General features: G+C 35.3%; 1 protein-coding gene and 1 pseudogene across 1 annotated transcript; both read right to left on the minus strand.

Moving 5' to 3' along the window:
• Window positions 1-153: 153 nt before the first annotated feature.
• Window positions 154-23,254, minus strand: LOC116121659 (annotated as a pseudogene).
• LOC116121633 (APO protein 1, chloroplastic) lies at window positions 6,954-9,047 on the minus strand. The gene is made up of 4 exons (XM_031407576.1): window positions 8,993-9,047; window positions 8,639-8,709; window positions 8,043-8,410; window positions 6,954-7,943 (listed from the first exon to the last, which is right to left on the minus strand). Exons 1-4 carry the CDS (start codon window positions 9,042-9,044, stop codon window positions 7,109-7,111), a joined length of 1,326 nt encoding a protein of 441 aa, XP_031263436.1. The 5' UTR covers window positions 9,045-9,047; the 3' UTR covers window positions 6,954-7,108.
• Window positions 23,255-25,507: the final 2,253 nt, after the last annotated feature.

Genomic DNA, 25,507 nt, shown 5'->3' on the forward strand with positions numbered 1-25,507 from the left:
AAAAATCTTATAAATGTTACTAATTATACATAATCACTGCAAATCACACATACCAGAATCTATATGCTAAAAACTATTTGTATTCACATGACTTTTAGTCTTTAAATAACTTAGTGTGTTTCCTATAGCGATTGGGACTAGCCATTTGCATGATTAGCACACATAAAATGGAGCATAATAATTTAGAATGAACTCATTATGCAACATGTCTTTCCTCATCAGTTTCAGGACTACAATGTCAAGCCTCATCATCGGCTTGTATGTTTCGGAACTTGTGCACCCGCCTGCATGCAAACTTCAACCACCGCAGGTGCCTTACCATAAACCTCTTCAGTGCACTCCTCAAGGGAGGCCCCGTAGTCTTGAACATGCCATACATAATTTGGTGGAAAACTTCGTCCACGACTGCAGGCTGCCAACCATGCTTCCCATCCCTCCACTGGTGCTTATAGGCCCCACATAGCTTAGCATTGTGCCCCCAAGGTCCAACGTGAACCTCTGAGCAGTAACCACATGCTTTCACAGAGTATTTCCTCATCAACTTTGTCACACCTGACTTGACAACCTCATATGCGTCCATTGTCTCTTGTGCAATCCTGGGTACATCCTCCAACGGAGGAGGTGGAAACCGCCATAAACCCCAGCTGTATCAAGATCACAGTGGTGATTTATCTCTAGAACGCCATGGCTTTGGCTCCTCAAAATTCCACCACGATCAACAACTCTCTTTCCAAGCTTCGGATAGGTCTGGTTCTTCGGCGAGATGGGTATTCTGGTATGTCCCACACCGGCTTGGATGCATGCTCCACAACAGCTGGAATCCTGTCATAGTCAAACCTAGTCTCATGTTTAATGCGATGACCGAAGGGTCAAACAAGTGTACGACTCTATTGGGACAAGTACATCATCAACGGAACCCTTGACCCATGTGTGAAACCTTCGACGTGTTCGGCTGGTTGCACCATGGCAGTTCTGAATGAGGTGACCACTCTGGGCAACATGAATTTCCGAGCACTCACTGTCGAAGTGCAAGATATCAAATTTCTAAGACACAGGTCAAAACTGTGAACTGCAAAATGAATTAAGAGTCTCTGTGTATATTTAAATCCAACTTACCTGCAACCATAACCAGTAACATGCAACATCTGTGCAAGGCCTTTGATCAAACTTTTCCAGGCATCTAATACTCATAAGCAACAGGGACCAATTGGGGAACAAGTATTCCATTCTCTGGAGGCTTCAGGGGCTTCTCTATCCCTCTTTCTGCAAGTTTTTTGTCCTTCCTTGCAGCCTGCTTCATCTTCTCTATTGGAATGGGAAAAGGCTCTTCTTTCTCTTGGTAGTATAGGTGGAAGATCCACATTTTGGGTATCCTTTTTGTTTCTTTACAGTTTGTAATGTCCAGATCTCTGGCTAGCACATAGGAGTCCTACACCTTGTTGAATCAACTTTCTGAAACTGCCCAAGCCCAAACTGCATTAGAATGAAATTGAAGTATGAGCTTCCAAAACAATTATCCATAAGAATGTCAGCAAGGACAAACACAAACTTATAGATTCATGATAGGTGTATAACATTTTGCACATAAAAACAAGATAGGCAAATCATTTTATACATCGCATATTCACAGATTTACTTCCAACTAATGTATGATTAAATAAAAAACCAATAGAACATAATCAAGAAAAATAACCTGCAACCATAGAGTGTATAAGCTAGTAGCTGAGAGTTGAGGCCTCAACTCCATGGCACTGTGCTGACACTGTGAAGTGAAGCAATGTCAAAAATTATTTACATAATAATGACACTTGTTTTTAGCTCATTTTGGTAATCTAGCTTACACACACACTTTAAAGCAGAAATACCATTTGCAAAGTAGCACTGTGATTGTTTTATTTTTCACAAGGTGCTAAATTTTTCATTTACACTAAGTACAATATGTGTGATACCTATCTTTGCGCCAAATGAAAATACCCTTCCATTGCCCTTGTCCCATTAACATTTTAATCCTCGATTCAAAATAAGAAAGAAGATAGCTTACCCTTCTGATGGATTCCATACAGAAGGCAGAGCTGGTGGTGTCCGGAGCATTTGTTTCCAAGAGTATTCTAATTGCCTCACGCTTCCTTGAATAAAAACTAAATGGTGCAAATGTAATGTCAGAATCAAAACTTGAAGCGGGGCTTTGTAATTAATGATGTGGGTTTTTATGAGGCAGAGTGATGAAGCAAAACACTTAATTTTGAACCCCAACAATTAAAATTCAGCATTAAAATTTGATTAGAATATCAAACTAACCCGAGCACGGCCACTTAAATAAATACTCAGTTTTCCACTTTTTAATCATTCTTTGACCCATTTCCTCAAGCACATGGTGAGTACAATGCAAAAGAAAAAATACTGCCGCCATCTGCATTCTATCAGGACATATTAAATTGAAAATCTACCGTAGCCATGAAAGAACAAAACAATGAAGCACATAACTTGATTTAATAAAACTTCTGCTATCTGATTACAGTAATTAACAGCATACCCATCTCACGCAATTCATGAAACTCACACGAAAACATTGATTAAGGACCAAATATGTGTCCTTTAACTTAAACAAACCAAAAAAAAAAAAAAAAAAAAAAGATTGATAAATGAAAAAATTTGATTAACTGACCGTGAAAGAACTCTCCGATATTTTTTGACTCGTGCTCGCTCTCTCTGTGTTTTTTAGTTTTTTACTGTTGTTAGTTGCAGAATGTCTCAACAGAACTCCATGGTACTACGGCAAACACACTAATCTATTTGTGGTAACAGAAATTATAATTAATTTTTGTAAATAAAATTACAACCGACAAGTCGTCTGTTAACTGAATTGCAGGACGAACAGTCATCTATACTTTAATTGGATAGACGACGGGTCTTGTACATTCAACTCGACAATAGTAATCTTATCATCATTTAAGAATCACTTGTTTTTAGAACAATATAATAATATTTTCATTTAATGCTTTTTTAGCTTTACATGGAATTTTTTAATATTCACTATACTAAAAAAAAAAATTATGAATTACTAAAAAAAAAAAAAAAGTTGATAATATTATTGGAATATAGTATTTAAAAAATTATTTGAGATATGCATGAAATATTGATTATTTTAGTGGGTAACATGTTAAATTACCTTATTCTCACCTTCACTTCAGTTTTTCATTTATATTTCTTTAAATTTCTTTTGAAAAATTTATGATAATAAGATATTGAGATTTCAAATCCAATGATTCTCATCTTCACCCTTGTATGGGTAAAAAATCGTAACGGGCCTTACAGCCCAAAGACGAAACATATTACATGACTCAGTGTTATGGTCTAACTCCGTTGGGACCACGCTTAGATCCTTGTACAAACCGGCCCATTTCGTAACATGGGTTGTTTATCAAATTAAATTTTTGTAATTGAAATTTGTGAATTGTTTCATTGGAAGTATTTTGGGTTCAGGGATCAAGAATTCTCTAATCTCATAATAATACCATTATTTTGTATGACAAATTGAATGAAGTTTCTGTTTTAAAACTAATGAAAGGATATTTAAATTCTATGAGTGAGGTGATTTTTTGTTGGTTTAATTGGTGATTTTTTTATTCATTATTTTTGTGATTTCGGACTACAAATGGGAAATAACAAAATCAAGATTAAAATCAAAATCAAAACAGATTTATTAATATAAGAATGGCAAATAAACAAAATTAAATCAAAACCAAAATAAAAAACAAGTTATCGAATGAATCCCACACAATTAAAAAAAAAAAAAATTGAAGAAACAATATTCTATATAAAAACCATGAAAAAAAATTAACTAATCCAACTGAAGAGAGAAGTGATGAAATTAAATATTAATTCACTCCAATTTCTCATAATAATCTATAAAATTTAATATTTGCTTAATATTGTATATCCATTTATCCTTCTTCCTTATTGGCTTGTACTCTCCCATCCAAATATAAATAATAAATTTCATCGTAATACCAACAAGGAGGTCTGAGTAGACCTGGCAAAACGGTCTAGACCCGGGTCGGCCCGTACCCGGTAAAAATATAGGGTACAGGTCCAATATATTAAACCCTTTTTTGAGACCCGTACCCGTACCCGGTCCAATATCTCACGGTTTATAACAGGTGAACCCGCGCGCACCCGTATTTACTGGTCACTATTCACTATTCAGTTCACTAATGAATTTTAACCCTAAGTTTTTATCACGCTCACGCCTCTCACAGTCTCACTCATCTCATCTCATCTCTGATCTCTCAGTCTCAGATCGCGGCCGCATCTCATCTCTCATCTCTCAGACTCTCAGTAACTCAAATCTCTCCTACCTCTCAATCTCTCATCAGTCATCAGTCTCTTCGTGCCTAAAGTTCACTATCCCTGTCTCGGTGTCTCCCTCTCAATTAATCGTCACTTCGTCAGTTCATCACTTCGTCAGTTCGTCACTCGTCAGTCATTCCCATTCCTAGTTCGGCAGTACCACAGTAGCCATCGCCGTCACTCACCCTCGTCGCTGATAATGAATCCTAACCCCTAATTTTGTGTGTTTGTTTTTTTGTTTTTTTGACAGATTTTGTGTGAGCTTTCCTTGTACGTCGATCTGTGTCGTTGATGTGTTTGTGTTGGGTTCCCCTGGTTGATGGGTTTTGCAAGTGGGTTTACTTAAATGTATAAGGGATGTATACTGGAATCAATTATTATCGGTTATGTGTATTTGCTAGTCACTGAAATTTATATTTCCAAAACTGTTTTTCCTTAAAAATGTTGACTGATGTCTTTGCCACAAATTTTTTAAATGATTAGCTTTGAAAGATATGAAATACTTTCACTTATTTGACTCAGTTTTATCTAGTTTGAGTTTTTGGCGGAGACAAAATGAGAGGTAGTGAAGACAGCCCAATGAGCATGAATGACTAATAAGATAGCAGGAAGAAAAGTGAACGGCCCAAATCCAGTTTGAAAAAATTTTAATGATATGAAATACTTTCAATAATTGTACTTACTTTTGATATATATTTGAGTTGTTTAGACTGAGAGAAAATGAGAAAGTGAGAGCAATTTATAATTTCTACTTTAGTTTTATTTTTTTGACTTGTTTGGATGGAAAGACCGTGAGAAAATGAGATTTTATTTATTCTTAATCTGGTTGAGTTATTTGACGGAGAGAAAATTTGAGAAAGTGGAAGAAAATAAGATTTTTACTTGGTTTTAATCTTCTTTGGTTGTTGGGGCAGAGAAAATTGGGTAGAAAGAAAATGTGAGAAAGTGAGAGAAAATTGGAATTTAATTTAGTTCTATCTATTTTGAGTTGTTTGGACGAAAGCAAATGTGAAAAAGTGAGAAAATTTAATTGTACTTAGTTTTAATCTGTTTTAGTTATTGGGGAGGAAATGTGAAAACGTGAGAATAAATTAGATACAATTTGGTTTGAGTTGTTTGGGCAGAGAGGAAATTTACTAAATTGCAAGAAATCTGGGAGTTCAGGGAATTGAGAGAATCAGAAACTTTTCTAGTGGCTTCCATTTAATTTATTTGTTTGGAATGAATTGAATCGTCAATTACATGAGTATTTTTTATGCTTAAGTATTTGGGAAGAAGCTCTTGTATTGGCTACCATTTGAGGTGGCATTCATAAATTATTGTTCTTACAAGTTTATTTGGATTAGTTAAAATTGTGAAATTTCTTGATTTCATTCATTGCAGCGGATATTGTGTTCTATTATCGGTAGAAGGTGACGAGGTCGTTTGATTATCTTCAAGGAGATTATTAAATAGCTCCATTGTTCATGGTAAGTTTTTATACTGTCTTTAGTGTAGTTGCTAATGATGGTTTATGTGGATTTTTTTATTTATTTTTCTCAAAATGAGCCATGAATGCCATGCTACCCTAGAATTTAACTATTTTGTCTTGCTGATTTTTTGAATTGATTATGTTAGCTGGGTTGTGTTTTTCGTTGTTTTTTTATTTCTATTGGTGTGTTTTTTAGTATGGTTTTAACAGTCTTTTTGATAAATAGTTTATATGCTTTCTTTTCCTTTTGGTTGAAGACCGAGTGAAGAATTTGGCATGAATTGTTGTCTCTAAATTTTTTATGTTTGGCTAATTTATTTAACCTCTAATTTTCCACCTTTATCACTCGAACTTGGCTATATGGATATGAGTTTGAAGGTAACATGTTAACATAATATTTCATATATTTTATTATTTACATTTATTAATATTTGTAATTGATCATTGTTTTGTAGATGATGAGGTGAATGATGATTCGGATGATCATCTTAATGTGCCATTGACTGATCTCGAGACTGTGGAATCAAGAGACTTTATCACGCCCACTGTGGGATGAACATTTGTTATCCTAAGAATGTTTTTTGTTGAATATTGGATTATGTATTTGTTTATTTTAGTTGGTATTTATAGTTTATTGACTTATTTTGTTTGTTTATGTGTAATTGTGTATTAGTGATTTTGTATTTGTTTATTTTGGTTGGTATTTGTAGTTTTGTATTATATGTTATTGTTTGTTTATGTGTTATTTGTTTATTTTGGTTCCTATTTGTTTATATTCTTAATTGAATTGAATTTAGAGTAGTTGATTTAGGGGGTGTAAATGTAAAAAATTAAAACTGTAGGAATTTTGGGGGTGTAATTGTCATAATTGAAAATTATTAGGGGTGAAATTGTAAAAACTAAAATTTGGAGAGAGAAAAAACGGGTCCACCCGTACCCGTATAGGGTAGGGCACGGGTCCAAAATATTGGATCCGTATATATCGACCCGTATAAGGGCCTGTACCCGTTTGACCCGGCCCACCCACCCGTTTTGCCAGGTCTAGGTCTGAGCTCTGCAATATTAATCTCTTAACACAATCTTCATAACTAAAGGCTACAAAAGTCNTTATACATAATCACTGCAAATCACACATACCAGAAATCTTATATGCTAAAAAACTATTTGTATTCACATGACTTTTAGTCTTTAAATAACTGAAGTGTGTTTCCATATAGCAGTTTAGGACTAGCCAATTTGCATGATTAGTACACATAAAATGGAGCATAATAATTTAGAATGAACTCATTATGCAACATGTCTTTCCTCATCAGTTTCAGGGACTACAATGTCAAGCCTCATCATCGGCTTGTATGTTTCAGGAACTTGTGCACCCGCCTGCATGCAAACTTCAACCACCGCAGGTGCCTTACCATAAAACCTCTTCAGTGCACTCCTCAAGGGAGGCCCCGTAGGGTCTTGAACATGCCATACATAATTTGGTGGGAAAACTTCGTCCACGACTGCAGGCTGCCAACCATGCTTCCCATCCCTCCACTGGTGCTTATAGGCCCCACATAGCTTAGCATTGTGACCCCAAGGTCCAACGTGAACCTCTGAGCAGTAACCACATGCTTTCACAGAGTATTTCCTCATCAACTTTGTCACACCTGACTTGACAACCTCATATGCGTCCATTGTCTCTTGTGCAATCCTGGGTACATCCTCCAACGGAGGAGGTGGAAACCGCCCATAAACCCCAGCTGTATCAAGATCAACAAGTGGTGATTTATCTCTAGAACGCCATGGCTTTGGCTCCTCAAGAATTCCACCACGATCAACAACTCTCTTTCCAAGCATTCGGATAGGTCTGGTTCTTCGGCGAGATGGGTATTCTGGTATGTCCACACCGGCTTGGATGCATAGCTCCACAACAGCTGGAATCCTGTCATAGTCAAACCTAGTCTCATGTTTAATGCGATGACCGAAAGGGTCAAACAAGTGATACGACTCTATTGGGACAAGTACATCATCAACGGAACCCTTGACCCATGTGTGAAAACTTCGACGTGTTCGGCTGGTTGCACCATGGCAGTTCTGAATGAGGTGACCACTCTGGGCAACATGAATTTCCGAGCACTCACTGTCGAAGTGCAAAGATATCAAATTTCTAAGACACAGGTCAAAACTGTGAACTGCAAAATGAATTAAGAGTCTCTGTGTATATTTAAATCCAACTTACCTGCAACCATAAACAGGAATAACATGCAACAGCTGTGCAAGGCCTTTGATCAAACTTTTCCAGGCATCTAATACTTCATAAGCAACAGGGACCAATTGGGGAACAAGTATTCCATTCTCTGGAGGCTTCAGGGGCTTCTCTATACCTCTTTCTGCAAGTTTTTTGTCCTTCCTTGCAGCCTGCTTCATCTTCTCTATTGGAATGGGAAAAGGCTTCTTCTTTCTCTTAGGTAGTATAGGTGGAAGATCCACATTTTGGGGATATCCTTTTTGTTTCTTTACAGTTTGATAATGTCCAGATCTCTGGCTAGCACATAGGAACGTCCTACAACTTGTTGAATCAACTTTCTGAAACTGCCCAAGCCCAAACTGCATGTAGAATGAAATTGAAGTATGAGCTTCCAAAACAATTATCCATAAAGAATGTCAGCAAGGACAAAACACAAACTTATAGATTCATGATAGGTGTATAACATTTTGCACATAAAAACAGAGATAGGCAAATCATTTTATACATCGCATATTCACAGATTTACTTCCAACATAATGTATGATTAAAATAAAAAACCCAATAGAACATAATCAAGAAAAGATAACCTGCAACCATAGAGTGTATAAGCTAGTAGCTGAGAGTTGAGGCCTCAACTCCATGGCACTGTGCTGAACACCTGTGAAGTGAAGCAATGTCAAAAATTATTTACATAATAATGACACTTGTTTTTAGCTCATTTTGGTAATCTAGCTTACACCAACACTTTTAAAGCAGAAATACCATTTGCAAAGTAGCACCTGATGATTGTTTTATTTTTCACAAGGGTGCTAAAATTTTCATTTACACTAAGTACAATATGTGTGATACCTATCTTTGCGCCAAATGAAAATACCCTTCATTGCCCTTGTCCCATTAACAGTTTATCCTCGATATCAAAATAAAGAAAGAAACTAGCTTACCCTTCTGAGATGGATTCCATACAGAAGGCAGAGCTGGTGGTGTCCGGAGCATTTGTTTCCAGAGTATCTATTGCCTCACGCTTCCTTGAATAAAACTAAATGGTGCAAATTTAATGTCAGAATCAAAAACTTGAAGCGGGGCTTTGTAATTATGATGTGGGTTTTTATGGAGAGGTGATGAAGCAAAACACTTAATTTTGAACCCCAACAATTAAAATTCAGCATTAAAATTTGATTAGAATATCAAACTAACCGAGCACGCCACTTAAATAAATACTCATGTTTCCACTTTTTAACTCATTCTTTGACCCATTTCCTCAAGCACATGGTGAGTACAATGCAAAAGAAAAATACTGCCGCCTATCTCATTCTATCAGGACATTTTAAAATTGAAAATCTACCGTAGCCATGAAAGAACAAAAACATGAAGCACATAACTGATTTAATAAAACTTCTGCTATCTGATTACAGTAATTAACAGCATACCCATCTCACGCAATTCATGAAACTCACACGAAAACATTGTTAAGGACCAAATATGTGTCCTTTAACTTAACAAAACCAAAAAAAAAAAAAAAAAAAAGATTGATAATAAAAAAATTTGATTAACTGACCGTGAAAGAACTCTCCGATATTTTTTGACTCGTGCTCGCTCTCTCTGTGTTTTTATAGTTTTTTAACTGTTGTTAGTTGCAGAATGTCTCACAGAACTCCATGGCTACGGCAAACAACTAATCTATTTGTGGTAACGAAATTTATAATTAATTTTTGTAAATAAAATTACAAACACAAGTCGTCTGTTAACTGAATTGCAGGACAACAGTCATCTATACTTTAATTGGATAGACACGGGTCTTGTACATTCAACTCGACATAGTATCTTATCATCTTTAAGAATCACTTGTTTTTAGACAATATAATAATATTTTCATTTTAATGCTTTTTTTAGCTTTACATGAATTTTATTAATATTACACTATACATAAAAAAAAAAAATATATGAATTACTAAAAAAAAAAAAAAAAGTTGATAATATTATTGGAATATAGTATTTAAAAAATTATTTGAGATATGCATGAAAATATTGATTATTTTAGTGGGTAACATGTTAAATTACCTTATTCTCACCTTCACTTCAGTTTTTCATTTATATTTCTTTAAATTTCTTTGAAAAATTTATGAATAATAAGATATTGGAATTTCAAATCCATGTTCTCATCTTCACCCTTGTATGGGTAAAAAATCGTAACGGCCTTATCAGGCCCAAGACAAACAAATATTACATGACTCAGTGTTATGGTCTAACTCCGGTTGGGACCACGCTTAGATCCATTGTACAAACGCCCATTTCGTAACATGGGTTGTTTATCAAATTAAATTTTTGTAAATTGAAATTTGTGAATTGTTTCATTGGAATTATTTTGGGTTCAGGGATCAAGAATTCTCTAATCTCATAATAATACCATTATTTTGTATGACAAATTGAATGAAGTTTCTGTTTTAAACTAATGAAAGATATTTAAATTCTATGGTGAGGTGATGTTTTTGTTGGTTTAATTGGTGATTTTTTTTATTCATTAGTTTTGTGATTTCGGACTACAAATGGGAATAAACAAAATCAAGATTAAAATCAAAACAAAACAGATTTATTAATATATATGAATGGCAAATAAACAAAATTAAATCAAAACCAAAATAAAAAACAATTTTCGAATGAATCCCACACAATTAAAAAAAAAAAAAATTGAAAAAGAAACTAATATTCTATTTAAAAACCATGAAAAAAAAATTAACTAATCCAACTGAAGAGAAGAAGTGATGAAATTAATATTAATTCACTCCAATTCTTCATAATAATCTATAAAATTTATATTTGCTTTAATTTGTATATCCATTTATCCTTCTTCCTTATTGGCTTGTACTCTCCCATCACATATAAATAAAATATTTTCATCGTAATACCACAGAGGTCTGAGTAGACCTGGCAAAACGGGTCTAGACCCGTGGGTCGGCCCGTACCCGGTTAAAAAATTGGGTACAGGTCCAATATATTAACCCCTTTTTTGAGACCCGTACCCGTACCCGGTCCAATATCTCACGGTTTTAACAGGTGAACCCGCGGCACCCGTATTTACTGGTCACTATCACTATTCAGTTCACTAATGATTTTTAATCCCTAAGTTTTTTATCACGCTCACGCCTCTCACAGTCTCACTCTCATCTCATCTCTGATCTCTCATCTCAGATCGCGGCCGCATCTCATCTCTCATCTCTCAGACTCTCAGTAACTCAAATCTCTCCTACCTCTCAATCTCTCATCAGTCATCAGTCTTCTTTGCCTAAAGTTCAACTCCCTGTCTCGGTGTCTCCCTCTTCAATTAATCGTCACTTCGTCAGTTCATCACTCGTCAGTTCGTCACTCGTCATTCATTCCCATTCCTAGTTCGGCAGTACCACAGTAGCCCAGTCGCCGTCACTCACCTCGTCGGCTGATATGAATCCAACCCCTAATTTGTGTGTTTGTTTTTGTTTTTTTGACAGATTTTGTGTGAGCTTTCCTTGTACGTCGATCTGTGTCGTTGAGTGTGTTTGTGTTGGGTTCCCCTGGTTGATGGGTTTTGCAAGTGGGGTTTACTTAAATGTATAAGGGATGTACTGAATCAATTATTATCGGTTATGTGTTTTGCTAGTCACTGAAATTTATATTTCCAAAACTGTTTTTCCTTAAAAATGTTGACTGATGTCTTTGCACAAATTTTTTAAATGATTAGCTTTGAAAGATATAAACTTTCACTTATTGACTCAGTTTTAATCTAGTTTGAGTTGTTTGGACGGAGACAAAATGAGGTAGTGAAGAACAGCCCAATGATGAATGACTAATAAGAGATAGCAGAAGAAAAGTGAACGGCCCAAATCCAGTTTGAAAATTTTAATGATATGAAATACTTTCAAATATTGTACTTACTTTTGATATATATTTGAGTTGTTTAGACTGAGAGAAATGAGAAAGTGAGAGCAAATTATAATTTCTACTTTAGTTTTATTGTTTGACTTGTTTGGATGGAAAGAAACTGAGAAAATGAGAATTTTATTATTCTTAATCTGGTTGAGTTATTTTAACGGAGAGAAAATTTGAGAAAGTGGAGAAAAATAGAATTTTACTTGGTTTTAATCTTCTTGATTTGTTTGGCAGAGAAAATTGGGTAGAAAAAAATGTGAGAAAGTGGAGAAAATTGGAATTAATTTAGTTCTATCTAGTTTAGTTGTTTGACAGAAAGCAAATGTGAAAAAGTGAGAAAATTAATTGTACTTAGTTTTAATCTGGTTTTAGTTATTGGAGAGAAATGTGAAAACGTGAGAATAAATTAGATACATTGGTTTGAGTTGTTTGGGCAGAGAGGAAATTTACTAAATTGCAAGAAATCTGGGAGTTCAGGGAATTGAGAGAATCAGAAACTTTTCTAGTGGCTTCCATTTAATTTATTTGTTTGGAATGAATTGAATCGTCAATTACATGAGTATTTTTTATGCTAAGTATTTGGGAAGAAGCTCTTGTATTGGCTACCATTTGAGGCATTCATAAATTATTGTTCTTACAAGTTATTTGGATTAGTTAAAATTGTGAAATTTCTTGATTTCATTCATTGCAGCGGAATTGTGTTCTATTATCGGTAGAAGGTGACGAGGTCGTTTGATTATCTTCAAGGAGATTATAAATAGCTCCATTGTTCATGGTAAGTTTTTATACTGTCTTTAGTGTAGTTGCTAATGATGGTTTATGTGGATTTTTTATTTATTTTTCTCAAATGAGCCATGAATGGCCATGCTACCCTAGAATTTAACTATTTTGTCTTGCTGATTTTTTGAATTGATTATGTTACTGGGTTGTTTTTTTCGTGTTTTTTTATTTCTATTGGTGTGTTTTTTAGTATGGTTTTAACAGTCTTTTTGATAAATGTTTATATGCTTTCTTTTCCTTTTGGTTGAACGAGTGAAGAATTTGGCATGAATTGTTGTCTCTAAATTTTTTATGTTTGGCTAATTTATTAACCTCTAATTTCCACCTTTATCACTCAACTGGCTATATGGATATGAGTTTGAAGGTAACATGTTAACAAATATTTCATATATTTTTATTATTTACATTATTATATTTGTAATTGATCATGTTTTGTAGATGATGAGGTGAATGATATTCGGATGATCATCTTAATGTGCCATTGACTGGATCTAGACTGTGGAATCAAGAGACTTTATCACGCCCATTGTGGGATGAACATTTGTTATCCTAAGAATGTTTTTGTTGAATATTGGATTATGTATTTGTTTATTTTAGTTGGTATTTATAGTTTATTGACTTATTTTGTTTGTTTATGTGTAATTGTGTATTAGTGATTTTGTATTTGTTTATTTTGGTTGGTATTGTAGTTTTGTATTATATTTTGTTTGTTTGTGTTTGTGTTATTGTTTATTTTGGTTCCATTTGTTTATATCTTAATTGAATTGAATTTAGAGTAGTTGATTTAGGGGGTGTAAAGTAAAAAAATTAAAACTGTAGGATTTGGGGGTGTAATTGTCATAATTGAAAATTATTAGGGGTGAAATTGTAAAACTAAAATTTGGAGAGAGAAAAAACGGGTCCACCCGTACCCGTATAGGGTAGGGCACGGTCCAAAATATTGGATCCGTATATATCGACCCGTATAAGGGCCTGTACCCGGACCCCGGCCCACCCCCCGTTTGCCAGGTCTAGGTCTGAGCTCTGCAATATTAATCTCTTAACACAATCTTCATAACTAAAGGCTACAAAAGTCACATCATAGTTATTACTTTAAAGTCTTTGAAGTATAATAGAAATATATGGATTTATTATGAATTTTTTTTTAATAGAAATATATGAATTTGAATATTTTTGCAGATTTGAAGACTATAGATAAGAGAATTGATCCTATGATCGAATCTCGGCGTTGCCTCCTTTTCTCATTCATCACCTCATGTCTTACCTCTTTGTTAAACAAGTAGCTCAAATTAGAATCTTATCAAAGAAATGGAATTATTACATCATTCCCATCTTGGATTTTGATATTAGTTATTAGTTTGCATAGTAAATTTCCATCTTAACAGTCTTTGGGTGGTCGAGTGATTCGATAGAGATTCTTAAGTATATTATTCAAGAGGTCCTAAGTTCGAATCCCTCTTCGATTGCTAATAGGGATAACCACTAGGGCTTTTACTCAGCTGGTAGTTCCAAGGTCCTAGGGGACTAATTGAGGTGCACATAAGCTCGTTCGAACATCCGTCATCCAAAAAAAAAAAAAAAAAAACCATGAACATCCCATAAAAGAGTCTACAAATGTCTGAACGTTTGTGATCGAAATACAACTAAAGAATGGAATGAAGTTATCCAAGCCTTAAGGATTTCAGCCTCTAAATTTTCAGGTGTGGGAAAAGAGGCTTTTAAAGTTCAGTTATTATCATTTGTCTGACGATAATAATATTTGATTTTGTTTTTGGTACTGAAGTTTATTTCCTGGAGATTATAAAAATTCACAAAAGAGACTTGATAGATTGTTGGATTGATGAGGGATTAATATATAGTTGAGGATACTCCATTATTGGGGATCGAAGAAGAAGATGATAATCATGTAAAAAATGCATGATGTGATTCGGGATATGGCTTTGTAGATAACAAGCGAAATTGACGAGAAAGAGAAGTTTTCTATTCATGTAGGTGCTGGATTAACTGAAGCTCCTAAGATTGATATGTCGAGGATGGTAACAAACAAGGATATCTTTGACGAATAACAAAATCGATGATCTATCCATTTCCTATTATGTCTTCTCCCAAAGTTCTAAACCTTTCTCATAATGAATCCCTGCAAGTTTTCCCAATACCAACTATCTCACTACAATAGCTTGATCCTATCATGGACTGGCATACAAGAACAACTAAGCAGTTAGACAAATCTTAAGCATTTAAACTTAAAGAGATGTACTCGATCTCTAGAGCTCGAATGCTTAACTGTATATAATAGCGTTCTAGATTTAGGAGAAATGGTGAATCTCTATTCACTATCTTTAACAAATTGTATGGCTTACTCTTGTTCCAAACCTCAAGATAGTTGAGATTTCAAGTTGCCTTGAGGTGGAAGAAATAATCAGTGAAAGAAAGGCATTATGGACGTCCATTTGATGTAATGACCAGTCATGAGTACATGCGACTAAAAGGAAGCCTGGACATTGACATGTTTTGCAATATAAGAGAAAGTCTCTTGGTAATCAAAATCTTATGCTGAGTAAAGCCTGTAGCAACTAACTGAGCTTTATACTCTTCAATGGACCCATCAGAACAGTGTTTGATCTTGTATACCCACTTGTACCCCATGGGCTTTCAGTGTGAAGGACGAGGCATTAAGTCTCAAGTATTATTATGGGTGAGGGCATTAAGTTCATTAGCCATGGCTTGTCGCTATTGAGAGTGTGAAATAGCCTCAAAGTAAAAGGACGGTTCCAGGTCGGCAAATATGTGGCTGACACAAATCCTATGTGTAAGAGAAAGTCTATCATAACTTACATAATTTGATGTAGGATAAGGGGTACCTGATGCTTGTATGGTGGGACATTCATAATTAGCTGTCTAAATAGGTGGCCGTGTGAGATGGGAAGACTGTCGTGCAGGAAGAGTTGGGACTAGGCTAGGGGAGTTTCGAGGAGCTTCTGTGGAAGTATTGTCAAAAGGAGACTCTGATGGAGTTACACCAGACTGTGGAGATTTTGTGGGTATAGGAGAATCTAGAGTTGTTGGTACTTCAATAGGTGCAGGAATTATTACAAAATCTGGATCTGTGGTAGGAGGATTGTCTTCAAGGAATCTAGGCAATTGTGTTTGTTCAGAGTTGGGAACTGCACCTTTATACAGAAAAATGTCTTCATGGAAAATAACATCCTAAGATACTAGGAATTTATGAGTGTCAGGATCATATGGATGATATCCCTTTTGCAGCATAGGATATCCCATGAAGATGTAAGGAGTAGCTCATGGCCCAAATTTTCCATTGCTCCTAACAACTTTGGAGTAACATAGGTAGCCAAACACACGGAGGTGGCTAAGGTCCATTGTTTTCCCAAATAGAATCTCAAATGGTGTCTTACCATAGAGCACTTTGGATGGCATACGATTAAAAGGAAAAAGGTATGTTGGCTTCAAGTTTAAGGGCACGGGCTACCTCCAATAAGTGCCAATGTTTTCGCTCAACTACTCCGTTTTGTTGAGGAGTATAAGTACATGAACTCTCTTGCATTATCAGAATGAACCCTTTAGACAGATGTGTTAAATTGGATAATAACCATGGCTGGGAAATTCCTAATGTGAGAAATGATTTGGGCTTTCGTTTGCACAAGAAAAACCCAAGTGCCACGAGAAGAATCATTGACAATAGTAAGGAAATACCTAGCCCCATCATGATTTGGTGTGTGATATGGACCCCAAATGTATAGGTGTATGAGTGTAAAGGGACAATTGGTTGTAGAAGTGCTAATGGGAAATGTATTTTGGGATTGTTTGGCAAGTGGGCAAATTGGACATTTTGGCTAGGAATGGAAGCACTGTGATCTAGTCTTTGATGTAAAATAAAAGGAGTTTTATTAATATTTGTATTGCAATAAGACATTTTATTGTGTGTAATAAAATTGGATAATTTGGGAAAAATAGTAGAAGAGACACCAGGTGTCCAATAGTAAAAGATTGTTATTGATTTTACCCAAGCGCATCAATTTCACAATCGAAGGGTCTTGAAATTCACATTTTGTAGGGAGAAAATGTAAATGACATTTATTATCTTGACAGAGTTTAGACATAGAAATGGATTGAAATGAAATGTTGGAACACATAGTACATTTTTAAGCACTAAAAGTTTGGTTAAATGAATAGTGCATATGTGGGTTGTAGGTAGGGGTGTAGTCAAACCGAGTAGCTTGTGAGCTACTCGGATTCGACTCGTGATGAGCTCAGCCTCAACTCGTTGGAGAACTAGTATTTCACGAGTTCGAGCTCAACTTCAAGCTCGTGAAAAATGTCGAGCTTTTTGGGCTCGATTTGAACTCTTCGCGACCTGTTCGAATCACTCGAAACATCATTCGAGTAGGAGAGCTCGTGAGATCGATCGGTAAGGTTTCAGCTTGTGTATTCATATTTGCCCTAAAATCTGAAATAAAGTCATTCATTCGGCCGAAAATAGAGAGAGAGTCAAGGCCACTGACGCAGGTGTCGCATGAGAGGAGGTCGGAGGTAAAGCTGAGATCTGACGAGTTCGATGGCAGTGGGGTGGACTCCAATGGTGGTGAGTAGTTTCCTCATGATGTAGATCGACTAAAGATTATGACTAGGTGGAGATGAGGAGTTGGATTTTGGTCTCAACAGATTCGACTAAGAAGTTAGTGGGAGTGGCGGTGGAAGAAAAAGAAGAAGAAGAAGAAGAAGAAGAAGTAGGTGGGTTCAAAACGACGTCATTTTGTTAAATCCTTATAAATAGCTGAGCTGAGCCGAGCTCAAGCTCGAGCTCGAGCTCGAGCTCGAGCTCAAGCCTACTCCTAATACATTCGAGCTGAGCTTGAGCTAGCCACTACTAGGCTTGGCTCGGCTCGGCTTGGCTCGTATGCACCCCTAGTTGTAAGGGCAATGTTGTCGTTGGGCATACAGATTGAAGTGTTGGTGGTATTGATCGTATGGGTATGGAAAATTGCGGTTTGTAAATTATGTGGTCACTAACTCTTTAATCAATTATCCAGATATTATCTTTAATAAAATTAAGATAGAAAGATGTACCTACATATGATGTTGTTGATGCCTATGGGGCGTTGTTAAGCATTTGGAGGAGTTGAGTGTATTGTTTTGAGCTAATCAAGGGTGCTGGAACGGGATCTCTTGAAGAACTACTAGATACTTGATGGACTCAAGTATTGCCGTTTTTGTCCTCGGTAGGACGCCCATGAAGCTTCCAACAATGATCCCGATTGTCATTCCGACATTTGCAATAATTACAATAGAATTTAGGCTTGTCTTGTTTTGAAGATCCAGGCCCATGAAAACCATTTGACCCATTTGCTGAATGTGGGCCGTTATATGTGTAAAGAGAAGAAATAAGACCAGGCCTATTAACACCATTGGACCTGGTTGACCCATGAGAAGAATTTGGACCGTTAGATGATTTAAATGAATCCTAGCCATTCAATTTGTCATATAAATAATCTTTACTCATTTGCAACCCTAGCTGCTTGAGATATTCTTCATTTGAGAGAGAATTTGGTGATGGTAAGGGCAATGACCGAGAGCCGACAAGAGCCAAGGCTTCCCTTTGCCAAGAACTTGCCATTGGCTTTCCTCTTGGATAGCCAATTGGAAAGTCTGGCGAAGAAATGGTGGTGGATTGGAGGCAAGCGTTTGGGTGCAAAAAGGTAAGTAGGCTTCTTTGAGGCTGAGCAAGAATTTGCTAAGGTTTTCTTGATCTCGGATCCGTTGGTATTAACAGAGTGTTTCTGGCAACCCATTGAGTGTTTCTTCAATAGTGTCTAAAGCATTCCAAATGACACTTAATTTGTTGAAATATGTTGTTACAAACATATTGTGTTGTTTGATTTCCGAGAGACTTTGCCAAGGAGTGAAGGTCTGGACTAGATCCAACTTTCCATACAACTCTTTGATGTATACTCAGATTTCCTTTGCAAGATCAATAGGTGGCAAGTCGACTACCACTTTTGATGAGACACAATTGTCGATCCATGAATGGACGAGCATATTGCATCAGTTCCAATGGTGATGAAGGTGGTCGTCGGTGGGTGGTGGAATGGTTGTGTCGTCGATGAAGCTCTCTTTATCCTTTGTGATAAGAGCGCAACAAAAATCTTTGGCCCAAGTGGCATGATTTTCAAATCTTGTCAAAACTTGCTTGATGAGAATGATTTCAGGGCCATCGGAGGCTGACGTGTACAGGATGTTGCCTGGTTTGAAAGTGTGATGTTTTAGTTTGATCATCTGACATTTTGTTGAACCAAAGAGATAAAAAGTAACCAAGTTTTCTTGTTTGAATATAAAGGACAGAATAGAGAGGTTGATTTGGTGGAAGCTTAAAAGGACAACTCTAATACCATGTTAGAGATTTAAGAAAAAGAAGAAGAATAAAAAAAAGAAGGCAAGAAGAATGCCTAAACAAAGAAGAAAAGAGTTGTAGAAATATTTTCTGTGTATTGTATTTGTATATCATATATGCCTTGTGGATTGGCTATTTATACATGAAAGATAATCTGTAAAAGGCAATGCATATATTCTGCCTTAATATCATAATCCCATACAATCACGGATGTAATGGAAACATAATATTTGACTTTAACAGTAATTCATATCTTCACAAAATAAGGCGTTATATGTTGGTTAATTTACACTTGTACAAATTCTAGAGCATTTTGAATTCAGACCGTTCTCATAATATTTAAGACTCCAATTTTTGCAAAACAATGGATGACTTTCGACGAAAATGGGAATCATAGCAAATCCTGGTGGAAACCCGACGGCTGTGATGGTCGAACATATTTGAACGAAAGAAAATGCAAGCCACAATGCTCAAAATTGACTCTCAGCTCGTGTCATGGTTGCCGAATTGGCTATTTCCTTCAAACACATTATAACAATACCAAATGCTGAGAAGAAAAGTCCAACTCCAGCTAAATCCCGGTTGAATCCTCCAAATTGATTCACCGGAACTAATATTCCTTGAAACACAAAGGAAAACACCAGGACTCCACGATTCTTGTATTCTCTTAGTATCTCAAAAACCAATAATTTACATATATACTTAAGTTATATCACAAGAATTAGACATCAAAACCCTAATTATACAATTAATCATGTTACCCTGCTGATAAAATTAAGCGAACTTTGTGGTGCAACAGTGTTAATCGCTTAGAAAGAACATAATAGAAACCACAGATAGACTAGCGGAAAGAAAAATGATAACTGAAAATTGTACTCCTATCCTAAGTGTACGAATCTTTATCTCCAACCGTACGAAAAGTGAATGAGTGTAGAACCATCTAGATCATCGGAAATAGCTGGGCGCCTTTGGTACACATTTTTCCCAATATACTATATTTACAAAGAATCTTACAAAGATTTTCATACAAAAGAGGTGACATAAATGAATGGAAGAGTGAAACAAAAAGTCAAACTCATTAAATTCACTTTTTGCCACATCACTTTGGGGGGTGTTTGGCTAAGCTTATAAGCTCTCAAATTAAGCTGACATGTTTGTTTTATAACTTTTTGAGTGTAAAGTTGAGCTTATAACAAAAAAAAAAATAAGTTGGGGGGGAGGTACTTTTTTTTTTTTGCTTATAAGCACTCTGCTTATAAGCTAGTTTGACCAAGTATATTACCACGTTATCCTTGTTTAATTTTAAAATTTTATAATATACCCTTGTTTAATGTAGTACCATTTTTAGTCATTTTATAATAAAATGTACTTATAAGCCACATTGTACCAAACACGTCAACTACTTATCAGTCACTTATAAGTACTTTAACAAAACATGTAATTACTTAAAATTTCAAATGCTTATAAGCTTATAAGCATTTGTTCCTTATAAGCTAATTTTCATAAGCTCAGACAAACACCCCTTTTGTATGGAAATCTTTGTAAAATTTCTTTGTAAATATAACATTACTCATTTTCCCCTCTATTCCATATCCTATCCAAAATACACATTTATTTCTTTATTCTCAAAATATTATTCTATTTTATTCAATTCTTTTGAACCCCCTAGTTTATTAATTTAACTAAACACCCCTAAAAAAAATTTATAAATTGATAAAAACACCCCAACAACCCACATTTGCCTGATTCCAGCCACCACTGTTAGAAGCTAGCTAAAATCTGGTATAATGGCACACTATCGACTGGATCTGGCCTATAGTACGCCGATCTAGCCTTTTTCAGCTAGATCCACCATAGATCTAGCCGAAAAAGGCTAGATTTATTATCAAAGATCTGGCAATTGACAGTCAGATCTTTGGCTGTAGCCAATCATCAACGTCAACCATATCTTTGGCTATCCTTGATGACCAAATGCGGCCAAATTTGGTTGTCAATGGCCAGATCTAGCTGTAGATCTGGCCATTGATAGCCAGATCCGCATACGGGCGCACGAACGGCCAGATCTAGCCAGTCGTGTGCCGATATGGTGACTCTGGCCACCCTCCAACGGCTGTGGCCGATTGTCTGTATTTATTGGGTCGGTGGAGATGTTTTTGTTAATTTTCAAAATTTTATTATGGGGGTGTTTAGTAAATAAACAAATCTAGGGGATATTTTTGTTAATTTCTAAATCCTAAAACGTAATAACCACCCAATTTTACTTTTTTCAAAATATTATTCTAAAAGTATCAGAATAATGAACCAAGTGCACCCAGAATCTTGATCACCCCAAATTGTTGTTCAGCCCATAATGTGGTGGTTGCAATGGTTCCCCAAGTATTTCCATTACAGCCGATGATACCTCGAACATGAGGAATAAAAATGAAATTGCAAACCTTCTATATATAACAAGCATTTTATAGCCCTATAAATTAGAAATTGAAGTTTACATAAGAGAAATGAAAAAGTGGTAATAATATTTCAAATTGAAGAAACGAAGGATAAGCTAATTAAGACGANTTCATCTTCTCTATTGGAATGGGAAAAGGCTTCTTCTTTCTCTTAGGTAGTATAGGTGGAAGATCCACATTTTGGGGATATCCTTTTTGTTTCTTTACAGTTTGATAATGTCCAGATCTCTGGCTAGCACATAGGAATGTCCTACAACTTGTTGAATCAACTTTCTGAAACTGCCCAAGCCCAAACTGCATGTAGAATGAAATTGAAGTATGAGCTTCCAAAACAATTATCCATAAAGAATGTCAGCAAGGACAAAACACAAACTTATAGATTCATGATAGGTGTATAACATTTTCTTATGCAAATATTCATAAATTTAACTAGCATTGTTTTCAACACATAAAAACAGAGATAGGCAAATCATTTTATACATCGCATATTCACAGATTTACTTCCAACATAATGTATGATTAAAATGAAAAACCCAATAGAACATAATCAAGAAAACATAACCTGCAACCATAGAGTGTATAAGCTAGTAGCTGAGAGTTGAGGCCTCAACTCCATGGCACTGTGCTGAACATCTGTGAAGTGAAGCAATGTCAAAAATTATTTTACATAATAATGACACTTGTTTTTAGCTCATTTTGGTAATCTAGCTTACACCAACACTTTTAAAGCAGAAATACCATTTGCAAAGTAGCACCTGATGATTGTTTTATTTTTCACAAGGGTGCTAAAATTTTCATTTACACTAAGTACAATATGTGTGATACCTATCTTTGCGCCAAATGAAAATACCCTTCCATTGCCCTTGTCCCATTAACAGTTTAATCCTCGATATCAAAATAAAAAGAAAGAAACTAGCTTACCCTTCTGAGATGGATTCCATACAGAAGGCAGAGCTGGTGGTGTCCGGAGCATTTGTTTCCAAGAGTATCTAATTGCCTCACGCTTCCTTGAATAAAAACTAAATGGTGCAAATGTAATGTCAGAATCAAAAACTTGAAGCGGGGCTTTGTAATTAATGATGTGGGTTTTTATGAGGCAGAGGTGATGAAGCAAAACACTTAATTTTGAACCCCAACAATTAAAATTCAGCATTAAAATTTGATTAGAATATCAAACTAACCCGAGCACGGCCACTTAAATAAATACTCATGTTTCCACTTTTTAACTCATTCTTTGACTCATTTCCTCAAGCACATGGTGAGTACAATGCAAAAGAAAAAATACTGCCGCCTAATCTGCATTCTATCAGGACATTATGAAATGGAAAATCTACCGTAGCCATGAAAGAACAAAAACATGAAGCACATAACTTGATTTAATAAAACTTCTGCTATCTGATTACAGTAATTAACAGCATACCCATCTCACGCAATTCATGAAACTCACACGAAAACATTGATTAAGGACCAAATATGTGTCCTTTAACTTAAACAAAACCAAAAAAAAAAAAAAAAAAAAAAAAAGATTGATAAATGAAAAAAATTTGATTAACTGACCGTGAAAGAACTCTCCGATATTTTTTGACTCGTGCTCGCTCTCTCTGTGTTTTTTAGTTTTTTACTGTTGTTAGTTGCAGAATGTCTCAACAGAACTCCATGGCTACTAACCGGCAAACAACTAATCTATTTGTGGTAACAGAAATTTATAATTAATTTTTGTAAATAAAATTACAAACGATAAGTCGTCTGTTAACTGCATTGCAGGACGAACAGTCATCTATACTTTAATTGGATAGACGACGGGTCTTGTACATTCAACTCGACAATAATATCTTATCATCATTTAAGAATCACTTGTTTTTAGAACAATATAATAATCATTTTCATTTTAATGCTTTTTTAAGCTTTACATGGAATTTTTATTAATATTACACTATACATAAAAAAAAAAAAAAAATTATGAATTACTAAAAAAAAAAAAAAAAAGTTGATAATATTATTGGAATATAGTATTTAAAAAATTATTTGAGATATGCATGAAAATATTGATTATTTTAGTGGGTAACATGTTAAATTACCTTATTCTCACCTTGCACTTCAGTTTTTCATTTATATTTCTTTAAATTTCTTTTGAAAAATTTATGAATAATAAGATATTGAGATTTCAAATCCAATGATTCTCATCTTCACCCATGTATGGATAAAAAATCGTAACGGGCCTTATCAGGCCCAAAAACGAAACAAATATTACATGACCCAGTGTCATGGTCTAACTCCGGTTGGGACCACGCTTAGATCCATTGTACAAACCGGCCCATTTCGTAACATGGGTTGTTTATCAAATTAAATTTTTGTAAATTGAAATTTGTGAATTGTTTCATTGGAAGTATTTTGGGTTCAGGGATCAAGAATTCTCTAATCTCATAATAATACCATTATTTTGTATGACAAATTGAATGAAGTTTCTGTTTTAAACTAATGAAAGGATATTTAAATTCTATGAGTGAGGTGATGTTTTTGTTGGTTTAATTGGTGATTTTTTTTATTCATTAGTTTTGTGATTTCGGACTACAAATGGGAAATAAACAAAATCAAGATTAAAATCAAAATCAAAACAGATTTATTAATATATATGAATGGCAAATAAACAAAATTAAAATCAAAACCAAAATAAAAAACAAGTTATCGAATGAATCCCACACAATTAAAAAAAAAAAAAAATTGAAAAAGAAACTAATATTCTATATAAAAACCATGAAAAAAAAATTAACTAATCCAACTGAAGAGAAGAAGTGATGAAATTAAATATTAATTCACTCCAATTTCTCATAATAATCTATAAAATTTAATATTTGCTTTAATATTGTATATCCATTTATCCTTCTTCCTTATTGGCTTGTACTCTCCCATCCAAAATATAAATAAAATAATTTCATCGTAATACCAACAAGGAGGTTTGAGCTCTGCAATATTAATCTCTTAACACAATCTTCATAACTAAAGGCTACAAAACAAAAGTCACATTATTATTTATTACTTTAAAGTCTTCGAAGTATAATAGAAATATATTGATTTATTATGATTTTTTTTTAATAGAAATATATGAATTTGAATATTTTTGCAGATTTGAAGACTATAGATAAGAGAATTGATCCCATGATCGAATCTCGGAGTTGCCTCCTTTTCTCATTCATCACCTCATGTCTTACCTCTCTGTTAAACAAGTAGCTCAAATTAGAATCAATGTTCTGAAAACCAGACCGGACAATGACTCGTTCAAGGGTCCGGTTTTCGGTTTGACCGATTTGACCGATTGGATCAGTCGGTTGGACCGTAATTTATAAAAATATTTTTAGTCCCTGAAGGTTTGAAATTCATCAAAAACACCCATATAATACTCCCTTAAGGTTTGAAATCTATCTAAAACACCCCTATCGCGTGAAGATTCTGGTGAGTGGTGGCGGCAGCGACGATTGACGGCCAATCGAAGCTGGAATCTTGGGGCTTTTGATGTGTAGGTTCCGGCGACTTTGATGGTGGTGCTAGGGAGTTCCATCGGCGTCAGAACTCGTCGGAATCAACAAAAGAAATCAGACGTCGTGTGAACTTTAGGTGGACGGCGATCGATGTAGGTTGGATGACGACGACTGAAAATGGATGGGTTTGGTCGTGGAGATGTCGTCCGTTGAATGGGGGTGTTTTCTCCGTCGAAAGATGCCGGAATCCGACGGGGTTTAGCTGCGATTGGACCGCGATTCGGCACTATTTCGAAGGTCCGACCACGGTCCAATCCGGTTTCAATCAAAATAGCCGTTTTTTATATATACCGGACCGGATTTGCTTCCGGTTGCCGGTCGAACCGATCCGACCGGGCGGTCCGGTCTGGTTTTCAGAACATTGATTAGAATCTTATCAAAGAA

This window comes from Pistacia vera, unplaced genomic scaffold (assembly GCF_008641045.1).
Source record: "Pistacia vera cultivar Batoury unplaced genomic scaffold, PisVer_v2 Contig127, whole genome shotgun sequence".
Lineage (NCBI taxonomy): Eukaryota > Viridiplantae > Streptophyta > Magnoliopsida > Sapindales > Anacardiaceae > Pistacia > Pistacia vera.